The sequence below is a fragment of the Vanellus vanellus genome, assembly GCF_965231255.1.
Source record: "Vanellus vanellus genome assembly, chromosome: 2".
NCBI classification, from domain to species: domain Eukaryota; kingdom Metazoa; phylum Chordata; class Aves; order Charadriiformes; family Charadriidae; genus Vanellus; species Vanellus vanellus.
The window spans coordinates 46,815,871-46,843,095 of NC_138906.1; the positions used below are offsets into that span (position 1 = coordinate 46,815,871).

Genomic DNA, 27,225 nt, shown 5'->3' on the forward strand with positions numbered 1-27,225 from the left:
AGACAGACATCAACTGTTTGTGTTCTGAAAGATATTTCAGTTCTTTAGTTCCAGTCACTGAAGGAAGAGGCAGAGGCAAATTTGAATTATCCCAGAAAACTGAACAATTGGTTTTATTTGGTGTCTTCAAGATGCTTCACCTTCTGTGGGAGATGTAGGTGTTGTAGGAGAGACCATTTCAGGTTTTCGTGAAATTCTGTCCAATTCTGCCTGAACATCTGTTAAAACTGGCTTCTGACCTATAAAATAAGTGCGTATCATTCAGTCACATTTATGAAACAGTTTTGGGAAAGCCTATAGTATAACTTTAATTCTCAAATCAGACAAATCCTAGTAATTGTTATTGCGCACTTTGGGTGCGGAGTAAAGGCATAAGGTCAAAACCCAAAAGAAACAGAAAGGAAACAGTAGAGAGAAAACCAGATCCTTCTGTATTTCTGATTTATCCAAGAAACTTCAATAATTACATATTAATTGCCAGTACATGTAGAGTTAATATAAAGCATAAAATACAGAATAGTCTATTAAGGCTACCAGTTATGAATACTTCTACACAATTTTCTCCACCACATGTATCTTAAACAATTCTGAATGTGAACCAGGGGTTTCACCACACACCAGTGAAGTCAGTTCTACATACTTGGGTCAGCATAAACTTGACAATGCTGCTTGTGGGTGCACACAGACCTGCAGATGGCAAATCCCTTTCTCTCCTCACCTGCTTACCTTCTCCCTAACTTGCAGTGGCACAAACATTTGTACAGTCACACCGAGACCTGATCCAAGCTTAAAATACACCATTTTCCCCCAACCATTTTACTCTTAACTCTTACTCCCCAGTTTAGGTTTCTATCCTGCCATGTTCTATCACAACAATGGAGAAGACAGTATGGGAAAAGGCCGTGCGGAGTCTAACGCCATGACAAGTGTGCATAGTATCTCAGGCTGTGAAGGAAAATTCTGACACACACGTAATTTTAGCAGTATCCCAGCATACTTTCTGAAGATGCAAATTAACAGGAACTATCCACAAAGCTATTTTTTGCCAGATGTACTATGCTGCTCTTCAGATCATTTAACAAAAGCTAATACTGCATCAGAATCAAAGCAACTAATATTCCAACTCATAAGCGGAAGAATTTCCCATAGCTGCTGAGGGGAAAGTAATTCTCGGATTCCAAACTACCGTCTTAACAGCCAATTTTCAGATTTGTGTCCTAGATAACAATCAACACTAGACAGCAAATACTGAGGAAGGTGAAGAGGCCACATCTAAGCCAAACCTATTTGTATTTATGGTAATTCCTTGAAAACCTAATCCTCTGCGGTGTTAAACTGGCTACACCCTAACCCTTCATTTGTTGCATATTATGAAATTTCTGAGAACCCTTTTGCTCCTTAATAATTTAATTCTGTTCTTGAAGTTTTTGCCACAGCCCCAGACAGACTTTTCTGGAGTGCTGCCTCCAACTGCCTGGCATCACACAAACCAGCTGCCGGCCACTCCCCAGAGGATTTTTCAGTGGGTGCTCTCTGCACCTCGTATTGCGTCAGCTGCATTTGTTTGAACAATTTCCATATGCTGTTCAAACTAGCACTGCTGACTTTGCCTGCAGCAGATCAGGAAGCACTTGTAAACTTTGCTCAGCCAACTGAGTTTTGTAATTCAAAAAGGGAAGTGTGCACATGTTAAAAAAAAAAATTCAGGGTCAGTCTACATAAAGTGTTAGTGGGAAGTGTTTTCTTTTCTCTTACTGTATAAAAGTAAATACTAATGTCAAGCACCAATGAAACACCAGCATTCTCACCTAAGCGCAGCATTACTAACCTCTGGGGAAGCGGGAAGGGAAGATGTCTGTATAGGTATATTCTTAATATAGAAACATTTTAATCTGGAATAGCAAGAAGCACCAGAGCAGTCTTGCATCTAGCTTTAGAGCAGCCACTATTAGACATTTTTAGATTAATTATTGATCACATCATATGAAAAAGGCTATCAACAGAAAATACGTATTTTTATCAGCTGTCACCAAACTCAAACAAAGCCTTCGTCACACCAGAGCTAGGTTGTGACCAAAATAAAATTTAAAATTATTTTAACACTGATAGTATTGTTTAAAAAAAATAAATCAATATATCTGAATAATATTAAAAGTGGCTTATAGCATAAGCCATTTTATTGGGGTGGTAGGGAACAAAGGAAAAAGACGAAGAACGCATGTGGACACAATTCATGCTTAAACGGCTACATGAAAGTTTTTCTTTGATCCCCAGAGCCATAAAAAGGCAATACTAAACTGCTGTGAGAACAAAAGCAAAAAGCATATCCAAAAAAATATTCAGTTAAATACAGTAGTGTTCATACTTCTGATAAACTATACTAATAGGAATGATCCACCACTCCCAATTTAGATTGAGTTGATCTTTTATCATACCTGACTTTTTTGCTGATGGTGGCAAGTTGCTGCCAGCACCTCCAGTGCCACCTCCTCCTGGACTGCCACCCACACCACCAGGGCCACCAGGGGAACCAGTTTTCTTGCTCAGGAGACTATTGAAGAAGTTAGCCAGGACTCCTTCACTAGTAGCTCCAGCTACAAGGAGAGGGAGGGAAAAAAACCCACAACACAAAATGAAAACAAAGCAGATTTTCTAAGTAAATACTTATTTAGCGTGTTAATCAATCTAAATAAGCATATTAAAGAAAGCAAGCAAAGCAGCTATTTTACTTCCCCAACTGTATTTGTGCCCTCATAAGAAAAGGTACCTTTCATATTGGGATCAATTTTTTTTGACCCAGTAGGGATAGGTGTAACACTGGCAACATTTGATGTTACGGATCTATTTGGTGTCCTAGGAGATCCACCAGGAACCCTTGGAGAGGCATCCTATGCAAACAAACAAGCAAAAAAAGTAGTTTCCAAAGCTGGACCGGTCAGTCTTCTACAGAATTAAATTGTGTAAGAGTGTCAGCGTACGTGAAATGAAGCACCTTGTTATTTCTCACAGCTCCTAATCTTTTTTTTTTTTAATAATGTAGTATCCCATGCAACTGAAATGACACAGAAATAGATTTTGCTGATTGTGTACAGCTTTTTTTTCACACTTGTATAACATTCTTAAAAATATCAACTTCAGTGCAACTAAAGCACTAGTGAAGCTTTTCATTTTATGCCAATGAGAAACTTGAAAAAAATCCATTTGTTACTCTGTAGTGCCTCTGACTGTAATGAAAACTGCACTGATTAGATCATAGACAACCTACACCAATACTGTGGAAATGACTAAACGCAGCCCAGGAGAAAAAGCATTATTCATCACTTCAAAGATAACAAGTCATGTTTGCAGTTCATTTAAAGAGGTAAAGCTACCTTTATGAGATCACATGCTCCCCATTAAACTTGTTACTTTTTAGTTATTTTATTTATATTTTAAATGTAGATGATGTCATAGTTTTCATTTGACCTTAATTTTATGCCAGTCTTAATATTCCTAGACAGATAGTACCAAATTTAGTATATAAACCTCACCAAGGGAATTCAGCCAATGTAGTTTGCTCTCTGGCATACTCTTGGGACAGAAAGGGGAGTCAACTAACTGCTTAGATGTATTCTAATATATAAAATGTAAAGCCATGACATTTAACCCTTGCTGTCAATAAAAGTTGTCATGACTAGCTGTGAAGAAGTGTCATAATTTTAGAGCAGTATATGATGTAGACTTTAAATACTAAGCAGTTTAAAAAAATAGATCAAAGAATATTTGATAGTGCAATAAAACAAGCAACCCTGTAAATATACAAAAGTGAATCATTTTCATGTGATGGTATTTAAAATTTTTATTACTAACCACTGGCCTTCCTGCAGCAGTAGGTGGTTGTTTCGCCAACTGTGACTGCAAAAAACAAACAAACCCATGTAGTGTTAGATATTACAGTGACTAAAAATACAAACCCAAATTCCTATTAACAATGTTGTTAAATGAAACACTGGCTGCTTGTTTTTTTAGACAGAAAATTACCTGCTGCTTCATAAGAAACACTTGGTCATCTTCTGCTACAATTTCTTTTTCATGAACAAACTGCAATACAAAAACATTAACATCATTTTGACTAAAAGAAAGAAATGTATTTCCTTTTATTCCTCCTAGTGAATATGACCAAGGCATTAAATTATGAAGTAAATGTATAAAATACTATGTTGACTGCAGACTACTTTTTCTATATTTAAGACTGCAACCTCATGATTCCATTTAAGCTAAGTTAATTAGAAGTGAAATAGAAGTATCATTAACTCCTTTGATCTGGCAGGCATAAGTCTCTAGATGTACTTGTAGAAAGACCCATTAAAAAGTTCATTAAAGCGTTCAGTAAGAGGGGACAGAAGTAAATGGTTACAAGGCACATTCAGGGGTCTCGGGATCAGAAAGAAACATTCACAGATGCACACACTCTGCAGCACGCTCACGTCTCTCAACTCATCGAGCCCCCACCTTGGTATTATTTTATAGGTAACTATGGCAAAAGTGAGTCTTCACCTGCGTTGCATTAGACTGGGGTATGACCTGGACAAAGACAGCTCAGATCCCGGTTCTATGCATCAAATCACAAGCACTCTCCCTCCAAATAAGCTCACCACAAAAACTTTGCCAAAACAGGCGTGGCAAATATCAAAGTTTATAAGCCAGGCCTGAAGTTTATAAGCATGCAAAAAAATTTGTCAGTTATATTTTCCTTGGAGACTTATTTAACACACAACTACATGTGTCTTGATTTTTGCCCTAAAGATTGCAGAAAGGACGTAGTATTAGTTTTCTCAGCTAAAATAATTCACACTTGGAAATATGATCAGTCCCAAATTCTTAGCTTTGTTAGAAAAAGACACAGAAATATTTGCTTTCAGTAACTTCTATGCACACAGGTTCCACTGCTACTGGTATTTTGTTCAACAATCTCACATGCGTTTTCAGGTAGTTCTGTCAAAGTCTTTTTTAAATAGTATGAGAGAGAAAAATACACTGAATATATGTAGAACCTGTTTTCACATGTTTATTTTTGTTGTTACACTGTCTCAAGTTTTCTTATGTTAAATACGCCAATAGAAACAGAAAGCATTATGAAGTTATGAGCAACTTGGAGTGTTCTTAAGAAAATACTAACTCAACCTGACCAACAGTTAAATGACACAGATTTTACAATACCAAATATGTATTAAAAGCAAGACAGGTATATTTGTAGTCTTGAACAATGTAACAGCAGCAGAAAAAAAAAACAGTTTTTCTCCCAGCTGGAGAAGAGCTATACAAAGCAAAAATACTTAATGATTTTTTGATAACTAAAGAAGAACTTTAAGAACAAAATAAAAAGACAAAAGAAAAGAACCCACAGAGTTTATCACACTCTTATGATAAACTGGAAGCAAAGCCTCAAACAGAAACAGTCAAAAACCTGACAGGTAAATACACAGGTGAGAAGTTGAATGCCAAACATCTCAATTTACCTTTCTGACAGGTGGTTTTGTTATGATATCTTCAAAACTGTCTTCTGCTTTTAGTGTCTGAAAGTTCTCGTGCAATATTCCTATCTTCTTGTCATTATCCCAGCCTGCAGGACTAAATAAAGGATTATTTGGCTTTAAATTATATCGTTACTTCAGATTATTCTTGTATGCAATACTGAACTGCACAGAACTGAAAGCCACGGAAGTTGCCATAGCTCCCGTTCTCCTATGCAAGAAAGTTATTGATTAGTACAACCAGTTTGAGATTGGTTCACTGTAACAGAGAAGAGCAACATCTCTGGGTTTAACATTTCTCTTTGGGGCAGCGAGTATTCATAATCTCAATCTGCTGGCACTCACCAAACTCCAACTCACGAGAATGTTAAATGGAAATTTAAAAAGCATAAACAGAAAAGGCTCTAAATGCTGTTTAGGGTCTTGCACAAATACATTTTGTAGTCATATACACATAATAATACAGATAACTTACATAAATACTGCATCTTTTTCCACAACAACAGCTGGAACATTGAAAGGAAATCCGTACAACTTCTGGACTATATATTTATACACTAAATCAATGTTTTTGTTCTCCTTTACTGAAGTGTAAATAAGTGCTGCCCCATCTGAATAAACTTGTTAAAGAAAACTCAGTTTAGTGGCTAGTAATAGATACTAAAATGACCCTTTCTCGTTAGTTTAAAGGTTATCTACTTTGTAGAATTTAGAGGAGGGAATACAAAATCAAATAGGTCAAACAACTTCCAACACTTAATTTTTGGAATAAGCTATTTAGTAATTTGAGACTGTCTTTCTGCATTTGTTTTAGGCCAACTCAGCTATTGCTTTCAGAGTAAAGTACAGGCTCTTCTCACTTTCAAAGCCCGCAATACTAACGGTTTCACTGTGACGCCTTCCAAACAGTCTTCTGCTTTTAGTGAACAAAAGTTTTCATGCCATATCCTTATATCTTGTCATTATCCCATCCTGCACCACAGACACTACAGCATTAACACTAGTAGCTTCAAAAATGCCAAAGATCACTTCCCCACCTGTTTTTTTAAATTAGGGGAGCAAGTTCTTACATTATAGTCATCTGCTTTCAAACAAAATGAAGGCAAACAAGTTGTGCTGTATATCAGTTACTAAAAGACCAAAAGAACGCTTAGTATTCCAGCGTGGTTCAGTATCAAATTAACACAGCTTATGCACAGGATTAATGAAAGCAGCCAGGGAAGTTTTGAGTAATTTTTACTTTGGGATTATAAAATTGCTAAACCCCCTAATGTATTTCTACATATGCAATTCAAATTCTAGAAGAAAGTTATATAACAGGATCAGATTCTCATTCAGTGAAGTTTAGAATAGAACTCCACATTGTATATAGCATATACAATCACAAAGACTAATTGCTACTAAACTTTTGTAGTCTTCCTCCATCCACAAAACTTATTACAATTACCCATAATTTTGTTTTGAAAAATTAAGTCTTGGAAGCCTTTTGAAGGAAGTGCCAACTTAGTAGTCAACTGAGGTCTCAGGTTCTTGAACTAATTTTTCCATCTGTTAACTGACGTCTCTCCAATAGCATTTATAGAATCATAGAATCATTTTGGTTGGAAAAGACTTTTAAGATCATCAAGTCCAACCGTTAACCTAACACTGCCAATTTACCACTAAACCATTTTCCTAAGCACCAAGTCTACATGTCTTCTAAATACCTGCAGGGATGGGGACTCAAGCACTTTCCTGGGCAGCCTGTTCCAATGCTTGACAACTGTTTCAGTGAAGAAACTTTAACTTATATCCAATCTAAACCTCCCCTGGCATAACTTGAGGCCATTTCCTCTTGTCCTAGCACTTGCTTCTTGGGAGAAGAGATTGACCCCCACCTCACTACAACCTCCTCAGCCACTCCTCATAAGACTTGTGCTCTAGACCCCTCAGCAGCTTTGTTGCCCTTCTCTGGACACGCTCCAGCACCTCAATGCCTTTCTTGTGGTGAAGGGCCCAAAACTGAACACAGTACTCGAGGTGGGGCCTCACCAGTGCTGAGTACAGAGGTACAATCACTTCCCTAGTCCCGCTGGCCACACGATTTCTAATACAGGCCAGGACGCTATTGGCCTTCTTGGCCACCTGGGCACACTGCTGGCTTGTATTCAGCCAGCTGTTGACCAACATACCCAGGTTCTTTTCTGCTGGGCAGCTTTCCAGCCACTCTTTCCAAGCCTGTAGCACTGCATGGGGTTGTTGTGACCCAAGTGCAGGACCCTGCACTTGCCCTTGTTGAACCTCATACCATTGGCCTCAGCCCATCGGTCCAGCCTGTCCAGATCCCTCTGTAAAGCCTCCCTACCCTCAAGCAGATCAACAGTCCCACCCAACTTGGTGCTATCTGCAAACTTACTGAGGTTGCACTGGATCCTCTCATCTAGAACATTGATAAACATATTAAACAATATTGAGCCCTGAGGAACACCACTTGTGACTGGCTGCCAACTGGATTTAATTCCATTCACCACAACTCTTTGGGCCCGGCCATCCAGCCAGTTTTTCACCCAGCGAAGCGTATACCCATCCAAGCCATGAGCAGCTAGTTTCTCCAGGAGAATGTTGTGGGAAACAGCATCAAAAGCTTTACTATAGTCTAGGTAGACAACAATTTAAACTTCCCTTTACCACAGCAAAAATGATGATGACACAATGTAGTATTACTGGCATCTGAAATCCTGATCTCAGCAAGTCTAGCTGACTAAACAACACTAAGTGGTATTTTATACACTTCTTTTTGAAAAACTAAGTTTAAAAATAATAGCAGTACAGCAACATCGCATATGCATTGTCTCTGTACCAACACAATAAAAGCCAGTGGACCTTTCGTACAACAATTCACACTTCTTTCCTTCCTTCGTCACCTCATCCTGTGGAATTACCGAACACTGAAAAGACTGCATATTTGGCTCAAAAAGAATAAAATGCCTTATGTGCATGAAGCAAGATCATACTTAAATTAATTATCTTTTTGTTATTTTAGGGATCTTGTCATCCAAGATGTGCCAATTTGCAAACTTGACTCCTAAATATGGAAACGAAGGCAAGTAAAGAAATTCATGGTAAGGGGACATACTAGACTTGCATGTACAAAAAAGAAAAAAAAATTTAACTCAACATTGTCTTAGTGGGTAGCTGAAGCAGACTGCCAGCCACAGTAAAGGAGTTGCATACTACTTTGGTACCGATGCAAATATTCTTTTAAGCTGGTCATAATTAATGCAAAGATTTAATTGAGTCATTATCATCTTTATGATGTGTTAAAGGATACATTGTAAGCAAAACCGTCTGATATGTGACTGAATGAAGTCGAAGTGTTCATCTCTGTAGTCGTGCTCTTTTTCCAGAACACTGATGGCATCACACTGTCAAGATAAACACAAAATTAATATACCACTTTCAGTTATCTGTTGAAATAGCAGTGCTGCTATATGTCCAGTTCACAACGGGGCAAGGGGGATGGAGAGGGGTGGGTGGTGCAGAGAAAAACAAAAACCTGCTGAGATAGTTTAGAAACATAATTGAACAAACTATTTTTTTTTTTAGTAATACATGACTTGATGTGCACGTACTGTGGTCAGCACTAACTTGGGAGTTAAACTGATTGTCAGTTTCATTCACTCACCCCACCTCCCCATGCAATAACTCAAAGTCTCTGTTGAAGACCAACCCACTAAATCACACTACCATTTTCTGCACAATGGTGCTGGGGTTTTTTTTTGTTGTTTTTTTTTTTTGTTTTGCCTTTTTTTTTTTTTTTTTTTTTTTTTTTTTTTTTTTTTTTTTACACACCGTGATATTACAGGACATAGTGTTTTTTATCCAGTTACTAACTAGCCCTTTGCAAAGGGAGGCAAAAGCAAGAAATGTGGAAGCAGAAAAAAAAGGGGGGGTTGGGATCGGGGGAAAGAGGAATATTAGAGAGCCAGCAGGTGAGAAAAAAAAATGGTGCTTTTCAAATGAGAGGATTAGCTTTCCAGTGAAGGAACAGCATATGCATCAAAAGGTTTATTCTTTCACTGTGGGCCAGCAGAGGCTGCAGATGCGGTATGATTAATGTCAATGAGAACTGAAGAGCTGGGGGGAAAAAAAAGAAAGCACCTCCCCCCCCACCCAACAAGCCACAAGAGAACCATACCACTTTTTCTTTAGGACTAATAATATGGTTACATATCTAACAGAAGCCAAAACAGATCACAGAAACACACTAAAAACTGAGGAAAGTTAATAGAGCAGCACTTTACTAACTAGAACCCTCAAATATATTCATCTTCATAAAAAATATCTGAAATATTAAAACCACCCAAACCCTACTAAAACACTATCTGCAGAATAAGGATGACTGTGGAGATCAAGGGGAATTCCAGTTGCTTACTGACTAGCTCGCTTCTATGAAAAAAAACAGGTCTGAGGTATTCCTCAATTCCTTGAAAACTGGTAGAACAAAAGGAAAAACTACTCCCAAATTACATGCAATCAGGGTTCCCAGAAAATAAGCAACCTTCAACATTAAACATTTCTAAAGAATTCTTATCCAGGGTATTCAGAATGACTTAAGAACAATGTGCTTCCCACCCCAAATCCACAGTTGACAGAGTTGCTTAAATAAAATATATAAAAAACCTAAAACATGAAACAAACCTTTGTACAAACTACTACTACTGGAATGCCTAAGTTACATGTTAGTGTATCTGCACCCAGGGGTAAAATCACACTGTCATCTTTGTCTTCCTGTAATGAAGTATTTCTTCTCTGTGGAGAAGCTGGAAAATCCTCGCCTGGTTCTATATATTCCTGGAAGTCTCTTACCACTGAAAGTAAAAAAAGTTATATTAAAAAATCAGCTACTTTATTATTTCAACAATGATTTCCACTGCCATTGATCTCTAGTACTGTTGATTGTATACTACTTCTGCTTCTTTATGTTGAAAAAAATTGAGCATGCACTAAGTGCTGACTATTTGCTCTCTGCAGCACAAGAATGAACTCCTAAGTTTGAGATCTGCTTGATCAGCAGCCAGAAGAACATGACCAGATAAAACTGTCCATAAGGACAACATTAAACTATTTTTTATTTTATCATTGTGGAACCACTAGGCAGTTGCTATCAACTATTACTGATTGATACATTTTCTAAAGGACACAAGTTTCCTTGCATTCTTCTTGGCAAAATTAATTGAACAGTTTGTTAGAGTAAACAGAATTAAGCCTTACCATATTGCTTAGCTGCTACTCTATACCAGTTTTTACCCAAAACCTTTGTCCACACTTCTCTCTCTCTGTATAGTGAATTTACAGTAGCAATAAGCAAAATGAATAGAATACACAAACATTAGTTATTAACTAGCTTTATAATTAGTTACTAGCATATTAAATATTTGGTATGCTTTTACAATGGATCAGATACTACTTTAAAATTTAGAAAGGAGGATAAATCAGAATATAACAAGAATTAGAAAAAAGATAAAACTACAAGTGTAACTCTTGTCAGGTTCTGATGCATACACCCAAGCCTCTAGAGTCACTTACCATTCCTACAATCAGGGATGCAATACTAGGCATAAAATACCTGTACCTTTCACATCACATGTCCTGTTTTACACAGCAGAAACCAGATTCTAACAAAACCCATCACTGATTACTTTTCCATGAGTAACACATCCTGATTCAGCCAAAAAAAAAAAAAAAAAAAATCAGGCAAGACAATTTAGCTGAATCATGCACATGAACAGCTAACTACTCTATTACATTCACTGGTTTGTCCTGATTTATGTTAATCCACCCCTACCTTCACTAAAATGATTGAAGCCCTCTGAGTTTATAACTAGAAAAGCATTAGTTGAATTAAGAGTGAGACTTATTTCAACCCCCTGGAGAAAAAGAAGATGTATTAGGCCAAGATAATTCAACTTTTCTACAGATCTGGGAGTTCACAATAACAAAGAGCACATGCACAGATCATCATCTCTACTATAACAGCAAACTCAGGCTCTTATTCAGGGAATGCTGCTACTTCAGTCTGGTCTGACACTGTCCCAAATTGATGGTGTTTTAAACCCAGAGTTCTCACCAAGATATGCCAACCACTCAAGGGACTCTTTTCTACACAGCATCCTGTCTATACTGGGATAATTGCATACCAAAATAAAAAGCACACTATTCCAGCGCTAGAAGTCCTCCAGTGGATTCCTAAAATTCCCGTTGTATGATCATGACGTACTACCTTTGTACAAGTACAGAAAACAGTAAAAGGGAGGACTTGCGTAGTATATCACAGCTCAAAGACTGTGGAATACAATCTCAGGTCTCCCTTAGAGACACAAAGTGACCAGGCCACAAGGCTTCATTAGACACAGCTGAATTCAGTAACAGGAAGAGCCTATTCCAAGCCTTCACACACAGCTGCTATGTATCCCCTAATGCCTTCCCATACTGGTTTTAATCCTGACAGGGTCTGTCTTTGAGTGGACTAAAGTTGCTAGAACTGGAAGACAAACACAGCAGCGCATTTCCAGAAAACACCATGCACAAACCTTCAGTAGATTTCAGTTCTGTTAGCAAGCTATATCAGCTCACAGGAGCCTCCCAGGAGCACTGAGCCTGACACAAGACTAAAGTAGGACCATGTAGCCAGAAGTCAGACAAGCAAGATTCCTCCCCCCTCCTTTTGGCAGTGTCAAGCTGCTGCCCGCCTAGCAATGTATGAAATCACATCACAGGAGGTTCAAAACAAAAACAGCTTCCAGTCATTTCTGGATTCTGTCCAGGGCTTCTATTATACCCAACACACAGACCATCAATATCTGTAAGAATTAGACCAGATGATAAAAGAACAAGAAAGCAGACAAAATTTTTAATGAGTAGCTGCTTTTCTTGACTCATTTAACCACTTAAGTTTTCTGCATTTTATAGAGTTTCACTATTCAGTTCACTCAGTCAGTAAAGAAGCAAAACTATCAGCCTACACATTTTTGATAACGGAAATATTGTGTCCTTACTACCTTCATCCAGTAAAATCCTATCCTGAAACTGTTTGGGAGGGTGTTTAATACACACACACACTAACTCCACTCCCAAAACCAAACACCACACCCAAAAAAGCTCAGCTCCTCCCTCCTAAACAAGTTCTTGTTGTGGAAGATATGAGTCTCAAGGCTGATGCTTCCCTTAGAATAATCTCTCTCTTAAAAGTATACACAAAACAACACACTCCCCCTCCCCATTCCAGAGTATCTACAACTGTCACCTTATGGGCTACTTTATCACAGCATGGCTACAACCTGCATTTCTGAAAAAGCTCTTCAGCAATCTGGCAGTCAGTTGCCTAAGAACGTACCAGTTTCAGACAGCAACTTCAGACTTATACACAAAGTTTAATCACACTATTTGATCTTAACACATAGCTTTCACAAATGCTCTTCCTTCCCATATCACCAAGATACGATCGGGAGAGACTCATGTTTTAGTACCCCAAGGGAAATACAGTGGCTACCTGAAAGTAGCATGGACCTGTGATGTTAGTGAGTTCAGTCAGATAGTTTAAGGAATCCTGCAAAACCTTTGTGTTCCGCATGTTTAAAACTAAAAAGACAAGACACTAATAGAGCTATATCATATTTATGCCAAAACAAACATAGCTGCATTAGTGTCAATAGTAATTACAATAAAACTCTTCAAGTAAAAAGGGCCCAGACATTACCATGTTGTCATGAATCCTTTCAACATTTACACTTTTGTTAGGTAGAGAACAGGTCCAAAATTCTCTAGACTGACTAATAACAGGAACCATTAAGAAGCTGATGCAGTAATTTGCCTTTTAAATAAATAAAATTAAAAATTTGAAAGCCAGTAAGTTTTTACACTTGGGAGAATCTTATCTAGAAAAATCTGTAAGAAGCAAGATTGTAAATTCAACCCAGCTGCATTAATTCTGAAAGCTCCCCCCCTTAAGGTACGTCTGATAGAAAGAAATACTAGCAGTTTTCATATAGCTACTTGAGACTTATCTGAAGCTTGATTTGCTTGATAAGTCCTAATTTTAAATAACATTTTTAAAGAATGAAAAAGACTGCAATGGAGAGATTAAATGGTGCAGAAAGCGTTAAGCATATTTAAGTAGTTTCCAATGTATTTGAATACTCACGCTTTTGTTCCATTTCTTTCATTTCTTCAGGAGGAATTTTTAACTTGTCAATATGTTCTCTTACAACACTCGCCCATTTTTGTAAAGAATCCAGTGCAGTCCAAGGCCTAGACATGTCTACTACCAACATAATTAGAGTGTCCTTTAGAGAGCTTGCCTCCATTGCAAATTTAAGAAGACCTTTGTGATACAGGTCACCATCCAAAATCCATACATTACATCTTGTTTGGTCTACAGAAAAAAGAAAAACATTTTATAAGACTTACTTGAAGCAGTCCACTATATAATGACTATTAAATCTTCTTTAGATACGTAAAATACAAGGAAGAAAGCAGATGACATGTTTTATCAGTCAATTGAACATACATAACAACACAGCAAACTGCAGTTTGTGGAGACCCCCCTCCACTTCCAAACCCTCGTGTTTAATGGCTGATAGCTGAAGATCTTAAATACATTACCTGAAAGTGAGAATCCAGAGATGGCACTCAACATTTCCAAAATTAATGTTCACCATTTTAGACAGGGAAAGTGTTTTCTTCAAGATGCAACTTAGAAGGGAGGAATTGGGAGAATTCAGCCATCCCTTCTTAGCCCCTGGTCTACTCAGCTCTCAAGGACTGCCATCTCCCCTTCAAAACTCCAATGTGATATGCCTATATAACTCTTACAGAACGTACCTTGGCCCTTCAGAAAACTGAAGCAGAACTGCAAGTTTTTAATGATTTAGATGGACTTAGCGGGCAAGAAAGTTATTCTTCAGATTTACAAAAGGACAATCACCATACAAATAGACCATCCCACTGCTTTTTTTCCCTCCAAATCACCATACTCCAATATTCAGAGACATTTCTGCAGTACATGAAGAGCTGGCAATTCAAAATTAGATAATTACATTTTGCCTTCAGATAAATTTTTATTAATTGTTACACAAGTTCTAAGGAAGACATTTAGATCAGACTCACAATCTTCTTAACCCTGGTCAAGGCATCTTTAAATCCAACAGCCAGACATGGAAGTCAGGAAGGCAGGTGATTTTAAAGAAAAAATAAAAAGGGGGGGGGCAAACTTATTCTGTTTCTCCTATCTATATTTGTTCTTATAGTATAGACAGCAGTTCCCATTTTCCCCACAGCTCCCAGTGTGTCCTTATCCACATGCCAGTCCCTCTAAATATTGCTTCTAGATAATTCATTGCACCTCTACAGTGCCTGGTCATACTCCTTCCCTTGTTCCGCCACATATAAGCATCAATTATCCACTCCATAACTGCCAGTATTTGGGGTCTGGGTCTTAAATATTTTTTTTTAACTTCTAGCCATAAGCCAAATCAAGCCAGCTGAAACACAGCTTCTCCTTTACCTTCTCCTTCCTTCAAAGTTTTGGGTTAGTTGTTTGCGTTTTTTTTTGCTTTTAATATCTCCTTTAGCATTTTCCTACCCATCAATACATGATACATAATCTTGCAGATTCTGATATGACCAAGACAGAGGTTTCTCTGCATATTCAAAAAGATAAATACTTGCTACAATAATTGAGATTCAAGATAAGAGCCTAGGCACCTCTTCCTCTAGGCCTAAGGAATACACTTTTGCCTACCATCCATTCAGAATGTTGCAGCTAAGACTGCTTCCCTGGTCTTTTCAGCCTTTGCTTTTGACTGGTTCCTCTCCTCCTCTACCACTTAAATGGTCATCCACGGTATCTACTAAAGGAATTACAGAGACATTTCCTCATGACACAAATCCCTCATGGCCTAAGCTGGACTCCTGCAAATTATAAAGAAAGCAAAACATCCCACTGTCATTCCAAAGATCACCCTACTGAGCCACTGCTTTCAAATTGGTTTAAGATATTATTAGAAACACAAACTTACCATCTCGATCTTCATCATGCACATTTAAATACAAATACTCCATTCCTCTTCCTTTTTTGTATTCCTCTATTCCTTGAATTTTTCCTATTAAGCTAGTTTTACCTGCTCCATCTTCACCTGCAGAGACAGAAGTTGGATACCACTCAATCTTTAATCACAGTTACATATTAAAAACCAACTGGGGCAAGAAGGAGACCATATACTAACAGGGTGACTGAGCTCATTAAAATTTTGAAATATAGCAGGCTTTGCCCAACTCATCCATCTGTTCAAAGTGCATGCCTCAGTTTCAAGCCTTATTTCAAATTATTGATTAATGCAATTATACCACTAACTGTCCTATCTGAAATGGGCTCTTATATGTATCTTTAAAAAGATACCTTAAGGACTAGTTAAACACCTCCAACAATTTCAGTCTTTCAACTGCAACCAAAGTAGTAACGGTGTCTTTCGAAAATAGAGTTCAAGTCACAGTAAGCTAATCTTACAATCAGAAGGATATGATTTAGAACTCTCTCATAATCAAACAGCCACAACACCAGGCTCAGTAAGGCAAAGCTGTTTCCTTAGCTTTTATGAGTTGGTTTCTTTGAACCTTTTCTGTTACAGGTCTAAACAAACCTTAAAAAGAGGTGACAACAGTAAGCCCATTCCCTTACAATACATGTGTATTTGGGTACCACACAGTGACAAGCCTGCAATCCAGATCCATTCACTCCTATTCTCTCTCCTCCCCTCCAAAGGGAGCTCAGATAACCAGTGAACCCTGACACCATAAACGCAGTGAAAACATCTCAACTATTTCCAGAGACTCTTCTTGAAAAACTTCTATTTCTAAACATATATCCCAGAGGTGGAAAACTCCATGTACAGTTTTTCTAGTTTGAAGGAGTAACCAAGCTAAATTTGGACACAAAGCAGGGTTTTGTCACTCTAATTTGGCAGTACAATGGGGACATACAGTTAGACATTAAAAAATTCTTGGAACTCACTCACAGGTTATAAAATTAAGATTAAAACCAGGTTACCAAGAAGTACCTTATCAGTTTTATACCAAACAGAACATTTTTTTTCCATGTCTCTCCTATACAGGGAGTATAAACACTTGCTTTTAACTTCATAACAAAGAGAAAAGTTCAAGGACAGTAACTTTCACTGCTCAATGTAATGAAGTTTTCCCTTTAAAGGGAACTGACCATGATCTTATAGACAATATTATGGCTACATAAAAAAGACTACAGATATAATCACAGAAAAGAGCAGAAAAGTCATACTTTGATAGACTTCTGATAGAATTTGGAATTTACTCAACATACAATCCCCAAGATTACTGCATGAAGTCTTCAATTTAGAGTTCAGCTTTATTTTCAGATTTCACTAATAGCCTAGAAGCTACCAGAAAGCATAAGACTATTTACTCTAAGTAACCCATGGGATTTTACTCAATTGAAGGAAAAAGCATTTAAAAAAAAAAAAAAAAAAGAGAGAAAAATAAGACCAGAACTGAAGTTTAAAGTATGGTTAAGTATAGAGAAGTTAAGTGAAAACTTCTATCAGTTGAACTTTTTCAACATTTAAGAGTTTGTTTGCTAGTTCCTTAACTGTATTAAATCAAGTCCCACCTAAGAAAACAATTATAGCTAATTTTTAGTAAACATTGGAAAGCACGGCTATTTTTTATTCATACACCAAGCTTTTTCTTTTCTTGTAAGAATATTCTTTTAAATAAAAATTCTGCCCAAGAAGTGTTTAAGCTTTGTCGCCAGAGATGAATTACAATTCCTCCTCTGCCCTCACCTAAGTACTTACCCAAACTTCTTAAATTTGTCATCTACAAATAAGTGGTGAGACTTAAGAGCAGCTGCACTGACATGTTATGGTGCTGAAGTTGCTATTACTTTTGCCAACAATTTCTCTATGATTCATTCTGTTATTTTACCTTTTTGAACAGGCATCTTCAATTAAGTTGTGCCGGCAGAAGGCTCAAAAGGTAAGACAAAACAAAATTTATTATTTCTTTTCAAGGGGTTGCACTTAACAGCTTTCCAAGTTTCTCAGAACAGCTGAACTCTAGCTAAGTTCTCTTGCATACTAGTTTCACATAGGTGGCAATAAAGATTACAATTTACTTGCATTGGGAAAGTTTTAGTATCTTCTGCAAAGTATATCTGCTAGTTCTAAACAGAAGTGGCTACAATTAAAGTCTAAGAAACATCTGTGGTTATGAAAAGTTCTAAACATGACAAAAGATACACTTAAGCAGTCTAAACTAAAATATACTTACACAAACGATAATATCTATGCAACTTTATTGTTTGAAAGTGCTCATGCTAAACAATCTAGGCAAACTTGAAATATACATCCCACAAGCAGCTTACTTATCATAGCTGCGTGTTGTGTGATTTCCTCCCCACCCCCATATTTCCAAATGCCTGAAGTAAACTGAAGTTCAATACTGTTAAGTGAGTATCTTATGGCAAAATCAGAGCTGGAATTTTATGTTCCCTCCTCAAGTTTTCCAGTAATTATCTTCAGACCCTACACAGAACGAAATTTTATCAGTACAGGATAAGACAAGTTGATTTGATGTAAAATTAGTACCTTTGGACATATGTGTACACACAGTAGTCATTGCAGCCTTCCATCATAGAATTCTTAAATTCAATCTGTTCTGTGAAGAAGATTCTCTACTCCCTTCTCCTTAGCAAATATCCACCCATTTCAAAACATCAAGATGAGGTAGGTGTATCACTGACATACATAACTGTACCACACAAGTTACCGCATGCACATAGCAGTGCTCGTCATTCACTAGAAAGCCAGAATGATGCATCAGTGAAGTTTGAAGATACTGGTACTACTTTCATTAATTACTCAGGTAAATGAGGAGAACAGTAAGTTTTCAAATGACATAAGAGAAACCAAAAGATCTGGAGGAAAGGGTGAGAAGCAATCCTGACAAGTGATCCAAACCAAGTTAGCAATACATAAACCAAGTGGTCTACAAACAGGACAATTCACTTGCAAGGGTGCAAGATAGCTGCCTATCTGAATGTGCCCCATTCCACAGGAGATCCAGAGTTCTCAACAGATTTAAGCCAAATTAGAGTCAATATTATGAAATAAGCTGTCAGAAAGTAAACCCAGGACCATCATATATGACTTCCTCCTTTATGCCCACTCAATTCATCATAAAAAGTTAGCAAAAGATGACTGCCTTGGCCAAGAGAGCATGCTAAGACTTGACGTTCCATCTACTTCTACTTTCTATTTTTGGTATGTTGCATATACCTTTTAAAATTGTGACAGCTGCAAATGTATTTGTAACTTTGTTATTAATTTATTTTTTCCAACCTAAAGTCTTCAGTATAAAACACCTGAAAAGTCACTTTGAATATATCCAGTTATGCTGGGAAAAAGCAGCAGTATAATTTTGCTTTGTAATTACTCTTCAGCAAGAGTATCAAAATACAAATAAATCTTAAACCACTGCTTATCTAACACTCCTGAACGGTTATTACAAATCTCATTAGCAAATTAATTCTAAGTCCATGCAATGCTAGCTTTTAAGACTTCTCAAAACTCAAACATTTTATTGTAATGCCTTTAGTATGTATAGAAGCTTCTCTCCACTGGAGGGGGGAAATATTTGTGAGGAAATTAAAGTCTTATCTATTTTAGGCTTGATGGATAACGTACAGCATAGCAATGCAATTAGCATTAAGTAATACCAGGAACATATATAAAAGTATATATGCTTTTAAAAAAAATAATTTCTCAATAAGAATACATATAAACACACATACACTACATGGCATTTGAAATTGCCAACCCTAAGACATTTAAGCATATTTATCTTTTTTGTCATCTCTGGACATCTCTAAAATATATGAAAAAGTAATGCTGCTTAGTTTCAGACAAAAGGGAAATTTCATATTCCTCAGACTTAATAATCATTGCATATTAATATTATGAAACAGATAATTTTTAAGTGCTGCTGAAGATACATAAGACAGAGCATCATGCACCTTCAGAAAGAGTCATCATCATCATCATCCTTCTCTTCCCTCCAAAATTTTCAGACGGAAAATCCTTTAACTTCTTTATTTCTAAATATGTGATAGTCAAATTAACAATTGACTTCCATATGTACGCTCACAAAGCAAAACATTTCTGACACACGATTCTGGATATAGAATTGCATGGTAGAATAAAAATCAAGTAGGTCGTTGCAAAGCTAAGATTTTACATCCTTGTTTTGCTGACATGAAAGGTCCTCCTTTTACAGACTAAATCCTAAAGAACTAAAATTCATGATTACATCAAATTGCACTTACACATTAATACTACAGTGAGGAAATAGAAGTGATGCTTCTAGCAAGCAGTGCTATACACCAAAGCTGAACACAAGTAAAAGAGGGACAACAGATTTAATTTTGCAGAAAAATCAGGCTAGGAAGCAGTTGAAACAAAGCCAAACCAATCTGCTTACACACAGTTATTTCACCATCTTGTTAAGAAAATGGAAAGTCTTACATCCAACTAAACAAAAGCTGTTTCATTTTTATCCCCACACTGCTACACTTCGCTCCTCTGCTGAGCTCCTCAAGTTTGGGGGTGTGCTCCTCAAAGCTCCTCTGTCCAAGGTGCTACTCTGTCGACAAAACAGAGTTTGACAACATCCTTCTTGTTGCTGCCCTCAAAGACACAGGAAGCCATAATACAAAACCCTAGCCAGCCTCCTCCCTTCTCACTACTCCAGGCAAAAAGTATGTTTACTGAACAGAAAATGGACTAACACTAAATGTTCTGTTGCAATTTAGCATAACAGTCACCCATAGGTGGGAAGGATGGGCAATGAGGTCAATGAATCACTTTCTGTGAATGCGGGCAAGCAGGTGCTTATCTGTGAACTGCTACTTAAACTGTTCAACCATAAACCATCACAGTAGAGAGAACTTAGGCTCTCTATTACAGAGCTTCTCTAAACTTTCAATTAAACATTTAAAAATTAAGAATATTTACTAATGTTAATTCCACATTTCTTTCAGTTTAGAAAATGAAAACAAGTAGATTTTCACTTGTCTTGTTTTAAGACATTTCTTACTTTTCACAGAAGTCTGTACATGGAATAGCTATCAACGTGTTATCTCCAGGACAGACATGAATTTTGATTTTTTATTTAAATTGTTTCTCCACTGTGAAGTGTCAAGTGTGTTTAAAATACGGCAAGGCAAAGAAGCAAGAGGTGAATGTTTCTTTTGTGTCATCAGTATTGTTGGTCTGCCCCCCTTCCATCTGGGGCTCTGATTTATTATTTTTTTTTCAACAGCTCTTTGAAAAGCCCTGGATGCATTTAATTGTGTGCACTCTACAATCCTACTGGTTCCTTAATGGAGTTTTTTTGTTTGCTTTTTAAAACCATCAATTAGAATTCAGCTTGATACGGGAATTATACAACTCATCTCTAAAAAATACGTTCAAGCAAGGCCAAGAAAAACTAGAGATAACGGTCCTAATTAGCCCTGCTCCCTCCCCCCAGGCATATTTTTGTGAACTAGCTTTACACTTTTTACAAAACAAAAGACAGCTTTTGGGTAGAACAATTCACAACATCTAATATTTCTAACATAAAATGTTGAATATTTTTATTTATAGAAAAACTGTACCTCACTTAAATATGGTACAACAAAGTCATCAAACCCAAACCAGAGTTACCAAACAGTGCAAAGATGCCTTCCCAGGAATCACAGAGCAATCTCTATTCCACACCATGTGGAATGTCTGAATCCTAATAAAGTGAAGTGGAGACATAACAGTCTTCTTCCTACTAGAACCAAGCATGTGTACTATACTTCTCACAAGCTAATAACTGTCTTTTCCACAGCTGCATATTAGTGAGAGACTTCTTCATGCATACTATACTAACTGAAGAATGCCTTTTGCAGAACAATACCAAAAGAATCAGAGTAAGCCAAATTTAGTTTGCTTTCAGAGAACTGAAGATCAAATTAATTATGCTGATTAAATCCTTCTCTAGTATCCCTCAAAACAACACAGAAGTTCACAATGGGTAGGTCATATCAAGTCTTCAAGTAACTTGCCACTAAATTATGATTTACTCATTGGACAAAAAAACGTATCCTCTAAGTTTGTTTTACTCCACTAGATAAGTCTATCTCCTCACATATGACTAGTTTGGTATCTTTGCGGCACTGAAAAATTAAATAACTTTTCTGAGGAGCACCTTAATTGCACTTCTGCGTTACATGATAGAAAGCAGATTGTAGATTACTGTTCCAGCATGCCTTTTGTCAAGTCCAGCACCACAAGAATACACAGCCTGACTGTGGAAACAGGTACAGCTGTAACAGTGTCACTTATGCCTGGAGAAACTGACAGCCAGAGAAAGCCAAATATTGCAGAAAATTCTATAGTGAATATGAACAGCATACATCCCTAATGCAAGCCTTCTCCTTTAACACAGCAGCAAGTCATCTAGTGTATTTTACCCAGGTTCACTACCAAAATAAGATAATCTCGTGTTACTATCAAAGGGACATCTAAATTGGTACTTCTGCCACTAACCTGCCTGGAGAACACAGAAGCACAATTCCTTTCACCATTCCTCACCTTTGGAATTATTTCAGAGATAGATTCAGTAACCAGCAGCACCTCTGGCAAAGCAGAGACAAATTAAAACAAATGCCATTCAAGAACTATGAGAACTTCCTGTGCTGTTCTAAGTAAGTTTTACTACACAGCATCCGTGTAATTCTGGCTTTTTGGAAAGGTATTATAGCAGGAAGAACACTACAAAGAAGTACTACTTAGTTCTAAACAAAATGTAGCTGCAAAACAAGCAATTAGAATTTTATCTAGGTCAATACCCCATCAAAACAATTGACACTTTCGAAGTATAACTCTGCTGACTGAATGAGAACTTGGCTGTAATGATGAAATGATCACAGCAAAACTTTCAGCTATTTGAATAGGAAAAAATAAAGTGGAAAAGTAATTTTTATAGTGTTGAGTACAACCCTATAAAATGTTACTTAAATGTACCTATATATGCTTACTTACATGTAAGCAGATTTTTATATTGATTTTATATACTCATAGGACCATCTGCTGTATCAGAACCTAATTTTGAAGTTCACTATATTCCATGGGTCCACTAAAAGAAAGTAGCAAGCTAAAACTGCTTGTCAAGATGTAGCATTTTCTACAATAACAGCCATTCCCAATACATGTACACACAAAAAAGTGTACCTGTAAATTAGCTGTAGACTGTGGAAACTTCTTCTCAAGCATCCTGACAGCCACTGGACAGGAGCAGAGCTCAAAGATTCAAACAAACAGGCCTGGCCCTGCAAAGTGAGATGTCTGGGGTAAAGAGAAAATGTGGACACAAGGCAGTTGAACACTCACTGCCCGCTAAATTCAAAGCCTTTATCATCAAGTTGGGTAAAATGCATAAAGAACACCAAAATGCTAGTGATTCAGTAAAAGCATTAAGTGTGCAATACAGACTACTTGGAGTCAGGTGTACATGTGTCACTGGATGGTTTGACATCACTAGAATTGCAGGCAAAGAACCTATTATGCTTCAGAGAAAGAGGAACGTGTGAAATACAAAGCCAGACAGAAAGCAACTATTCAGTTTGCTTGCAAGCTGGGAGCCTGTTTTCTTGTGCATCCCGGAATGACTTTGAACATTGCTGCTTGAATGCATGCTGCAGTTTATTGGATATATTATTAGTTCGGGTTTCTGAATCCAAGCCTTTACACATTCTATAGCACTATGGACTCCATCTGTAACCTGCAGTGGTGACTTCTTAGCTGCTCCCTCTATTCCACTTGCTGGTTCGGATACAATTATATCAGGAAGGGAATCAACAAGAGAGCTCCCAGTTATGAGCATCAGTTTTCTCAACACACTCAACAAAAAGCATCTCCTCCGATCAGCTACCTTTATTACAGAAATGAGCAGAAGAGACAGTCCAGGAGAAAAGAAAAAAAAAAAAAACAACAAAACACCAACCCAGCAACAACAGCAAAACACACACTCCTTTTGCTATCTGCAAAAAACAGCTAGAAGTGACACTGAGAGCACCCAATTTCCTTAAGAAAGGAGGGACCAGTTTTCTGCTGGTATAGTTTGCTAAATGAGGTAGCTACAGTCACTATGACAGAACTGCCTGGGAATCAGAGCATACTTGCCTTACAGAAAAGTTTAGGAAAGCTTGCACTTTTATTATTTTATACATACAAGAACAGAAAAATGCTTTTATGCTACATGCAGTGCCAATAAAAGTTTAAAGTCTTCACAGAAAAATAGTTATTGAAAAAAAAACATCTGCAAGTGAAACAATTTTGGAGAAGTAAAACTATAAGTTATTTAATTTTTTTGGCTGATTTTGAGCAGAGAATTACTAGTATGTTAACATCACAAAACTACGTGCCTTATCTAGAGATTAACATTTGGCATTCCAGTTTCTTTTAGTTACTTCTGTGATGTCTTGAATTGCTTTCCAGGTTCTTAAAAATGAGATGTTAACATAGCTAAAAATAAATACTGAAATAGCAGAATTAGAACAACTAATTCTGAACCAGAACAACTAGGCATACAAGTATATGCAGTGTTTGAAAAAATATAAATGCTATAGGAAAATTAGAAAACTTGTCCTAGCAAACAAAAGAACACTAAGCGGTGTTTTTTTCTGATTGGTTTTTCTGTGGGGGCAGGTGGTAGGTTGAAAGCTTAAGGGATTTTTTTTTTTTTTAAATGCAGTTTGTATTGAAAATAAGCATTAATTTGTCACTGTATATCATGTTTCAGCTGGGAAGGTTTGACCAATAGAACTGTTTAAACTGCAAATATTTGTCTACCACAAAATGAGTGAAAACCATCAAGACCCTGGTCAGTTTTACAACTCCTGCTTAAAAGCATTCAAAGAATGATGAAACTGAAAATAGTCATGGTATTAACAACAAAAGCTAGTACAAAACTATTTAAAGGAACAAAGCTTAAAAGTAAAGGAATAACAGAGATAACAGAGAAATTGCAAACACACAGCTCAAGAACCTGAAGAGACAGAACTTCACATACTGAATCTGTCCACCATAGAATATGTAAGACCTCTTCTTTTCCTGTGCCAGTGTGCTCAGGAGCAGCATCATGACTTGCAAGTGAACAGCAAAGTGTAATACATGGATTAGGTATTCTCACAAAGAACATGGCCATCATCCTCATTGGCCAGTCCTCAGATCTGATGCTCTTTTTCCTAAATACATGCCAAACTTTTTTTTTTTTTTCCTTGGACCATGGCATTCTAGAAAACACAATTCCTAAGAAAGAACTAGAATTTCTTCTACAGATCTTCACATCTTTCAAAAATACATCAGTCAAAAAAAAAAAAAAGTCTTACATTATGTTGTTCTATAAGCGCTACATAAATGGGTAAAAAGAAAAATTTTCTACAACAGATTAAACATAATAAACTAAATGAGTATTTGGAAACATTCTATGGTGGTCTCTAGTTATGAAGGAAGCACAGTCTCCAGTTATTCAGCACTAAGGATTGCCTGACTATGGAGAAGAACAACAGAAGCATAATCTTCTTACAAGGATCACATCTTGAAGAAGAATCTTCCGACTTTAACAAGGACAATCATCCAATTTAATTTTAAAATATCACATAAAAAGCTATCAATCATTATTAAATCTTTCCTTTCTTTAGTATCAATAGAACTTCGAATCTCAATATCCTACATAATTACATAACATAAAAAGCAATAAATTAAAGGGTAGTTAAGTTTTGTAACAGGTTCACTGGACCATCCCATCATCCTTGCACAATTTTCTCCTTCATAGTCAGTTTTAAGCCACCATTCAGCTTATCACAACAGAAAGAAGAGGGTCACAGTGATTGCTTTAGGATTATGGAAAAAAAAACCAACCCTGACTTGAAAAACCTCAAGAGACTACAAACTACAAGACTCATAGTGTGCATAGAGTCCACATGAATATCTTTACTAGGTTTTAACCCTGTTTCCTAATACTAACACTCAGTTCCTCCTGGGGAGGGGAAGGTTGGCAAAGGAGGGAAGAAGCAACTAGTTAACAAATAGATTCACTCAATTTCATTAAATACTATTACCAGTAGGCAATTTAAGTCTTCCAGAAAAAAAACCAAACCACTAATAATAAAATCAATAATATGTATACACATACACATTTGAGAATATCCATTTCTCCCCTTCCCTCATGATTTTTTTGATTTTGCTTGACGTATCATTCTTTTTCTTTCCCTCAACACTGATTAATAACTGGGTCTCTCATTATTGCCCTATCAAAGTCCCATTCCGTAACTCCTTCTCCTTGCCAAAGGCCAGGTTGGACTAACGCACTGGGTGGAGATAAACAGAACACAATGACAGCCAGCAGCAGTAAACGATGCCGCGGCTGCACAACTTGCCAATGATATTGCTGCTGACAAGCTCGGTGCATGTGGGCCGGACACAACCAACACGCCCCTGGAGCCTACCCCGCCCTCCGGCCAACAGGGAGCAGCCGTCATTGATACCGTACGGGCCACGGAAGCAATTCTGGTGCTTGTGTGACACACCATAACGACCAGCAAGCAGCACCGGTTGCACGAACTCGAGGGAGGTTTCAGAAAAGGTTGGGGGGACCCGCACGCACACCGAAGTCAACACTCATCGCGGGGAGAAAGACAATAAAAACCACCCTTTCAAGCCATCTCCACCTAAGGAACTAGTGTGGGGGAAGGACACTTAAGGATATTATGGCGAGGTACCTACGATGAGGGGGATATCTAAAGCATCTCTGAATACTGGATATCCAAAATGAAGCAAAAACATACAAGGGAAGAAGCGAGAGGGTTAAGCCAGCACCTTGCCACCACCAACACCCACCCCCCACCCCCCCGCTCCCTTCGGGCACTAAAGAGAAGCTCCAGACGCCCAGGAGAGGGTCAAGGAGCGATCCTGCGTGCGGTAGGGAGGGGAAGGGATCGGGATGCTTCTCTCACCCAGCAGGAGGACGTTCTTCCCCGAAGGTAGCTTAGAGCGGGACCGCGTGGATACCTCGCTGAGGATGCAGGACCTGGCGGGGAGAGACGGCAAGGATTAGGAGGGGGGGAGGGGGGTGTCCCCCCCCTTCCCCGCGGCCCCCCACCCTCACCACCTCCGGGGAGGGCGGCAGGGAAGGCACGGGGAACGGGGGCAGGGCAGGAGTTGCCACCGCCAAAGGGAGGAGATACCCCCCACCCCCCTCCCTTCCCCCGCCCCGCTGACTGAGAGGGACCGAACGCCTGGGGGGAGGGGGGGGGGGGGGGATTAGCCAGCCCTTCCCCCCCCGCCCGCCCGCCTCCCCCACAGGGCAAGGAGTCGCTGCGAGGGCGGTAACGGTCAGCGCGCGCCCCGGTCGCTGGCCGCGGGGCGGGGCGGGCGGTTACCAGAGGTTCTGCCCATCGTCCTCATCGCCGCCTGCCCGCAGCTCCGCGTTGTTGTTGTTGGTCGCGGCCGTAGCGGCAGACGAAGAAGAAAAACCGGCAGCCGAACCCAGCCCGGGCGAAGAGGAGCCGAAGGAACCGGCTCTCCCCACCGCCGCCGCCATCTTCGCTGCC

General features: G+C 38.2%; 1 protein-coding gene across 1 annotated transcript; it reads right to left on the reverse strand.

The window, feature by feature from the left end:
* Positions 1–86: 86 nt before the first annotated feature.
* On the reverse strand, positions 87–27,225 carry DYNC1LI1 (dynein cytoplasmic 1 light intermediate chain 1). The gene is made up of 13 exons (XM_082479265.1): positions 27,055–27,225; positions 26,629–26,702; positions 15,572–15,688; positions 13,696–13,926; positions 10,194–10,363; positions 8,824–8,917; positions 5,989–6,124; positions 5,499–5,610; positions 4,021–4,080; positions 3,850–3,894; positions 2,768–2,888; positions 2,436–2,594; positions 87–239 (listed from the first exon to the last, which is right to left on the reverse strand). The coding sequence occupies exons 1-13, from the start codon at positions 27,213–27,215 to the stop codon at positions 127–129; spliced, it is 1,593 nt and encodes a 530-aa protein (XP_082335391.1). The 5' UTR covers positions 27,216–27,225; the 3' UTR covers positions 87–126.

Coding starts and splice junctions, on each gene's coding strand:
- DYNC1LI1 (XM_082479265.1), bottom strand. CDS start 27,215: ATGGCGGCGGCGGTGGGGAGAGCCGGTTCCTTCGGCTCCTCTTCGCCC. Junction 3,895..4,020: donor TGTTTCTTATGAAGCAGCAG/GTAATTTTCTGT, acceptor TGTTTTTTGCAG/TCACAGTTGGCGAAACAACC. Junction 240..2,435: donor ACCATCAGCAAAAAAGTCAG/GTATGATAAAAG, acceptor CTTATTTTATAG/GTCAGAAGCCAGTTTTAACA.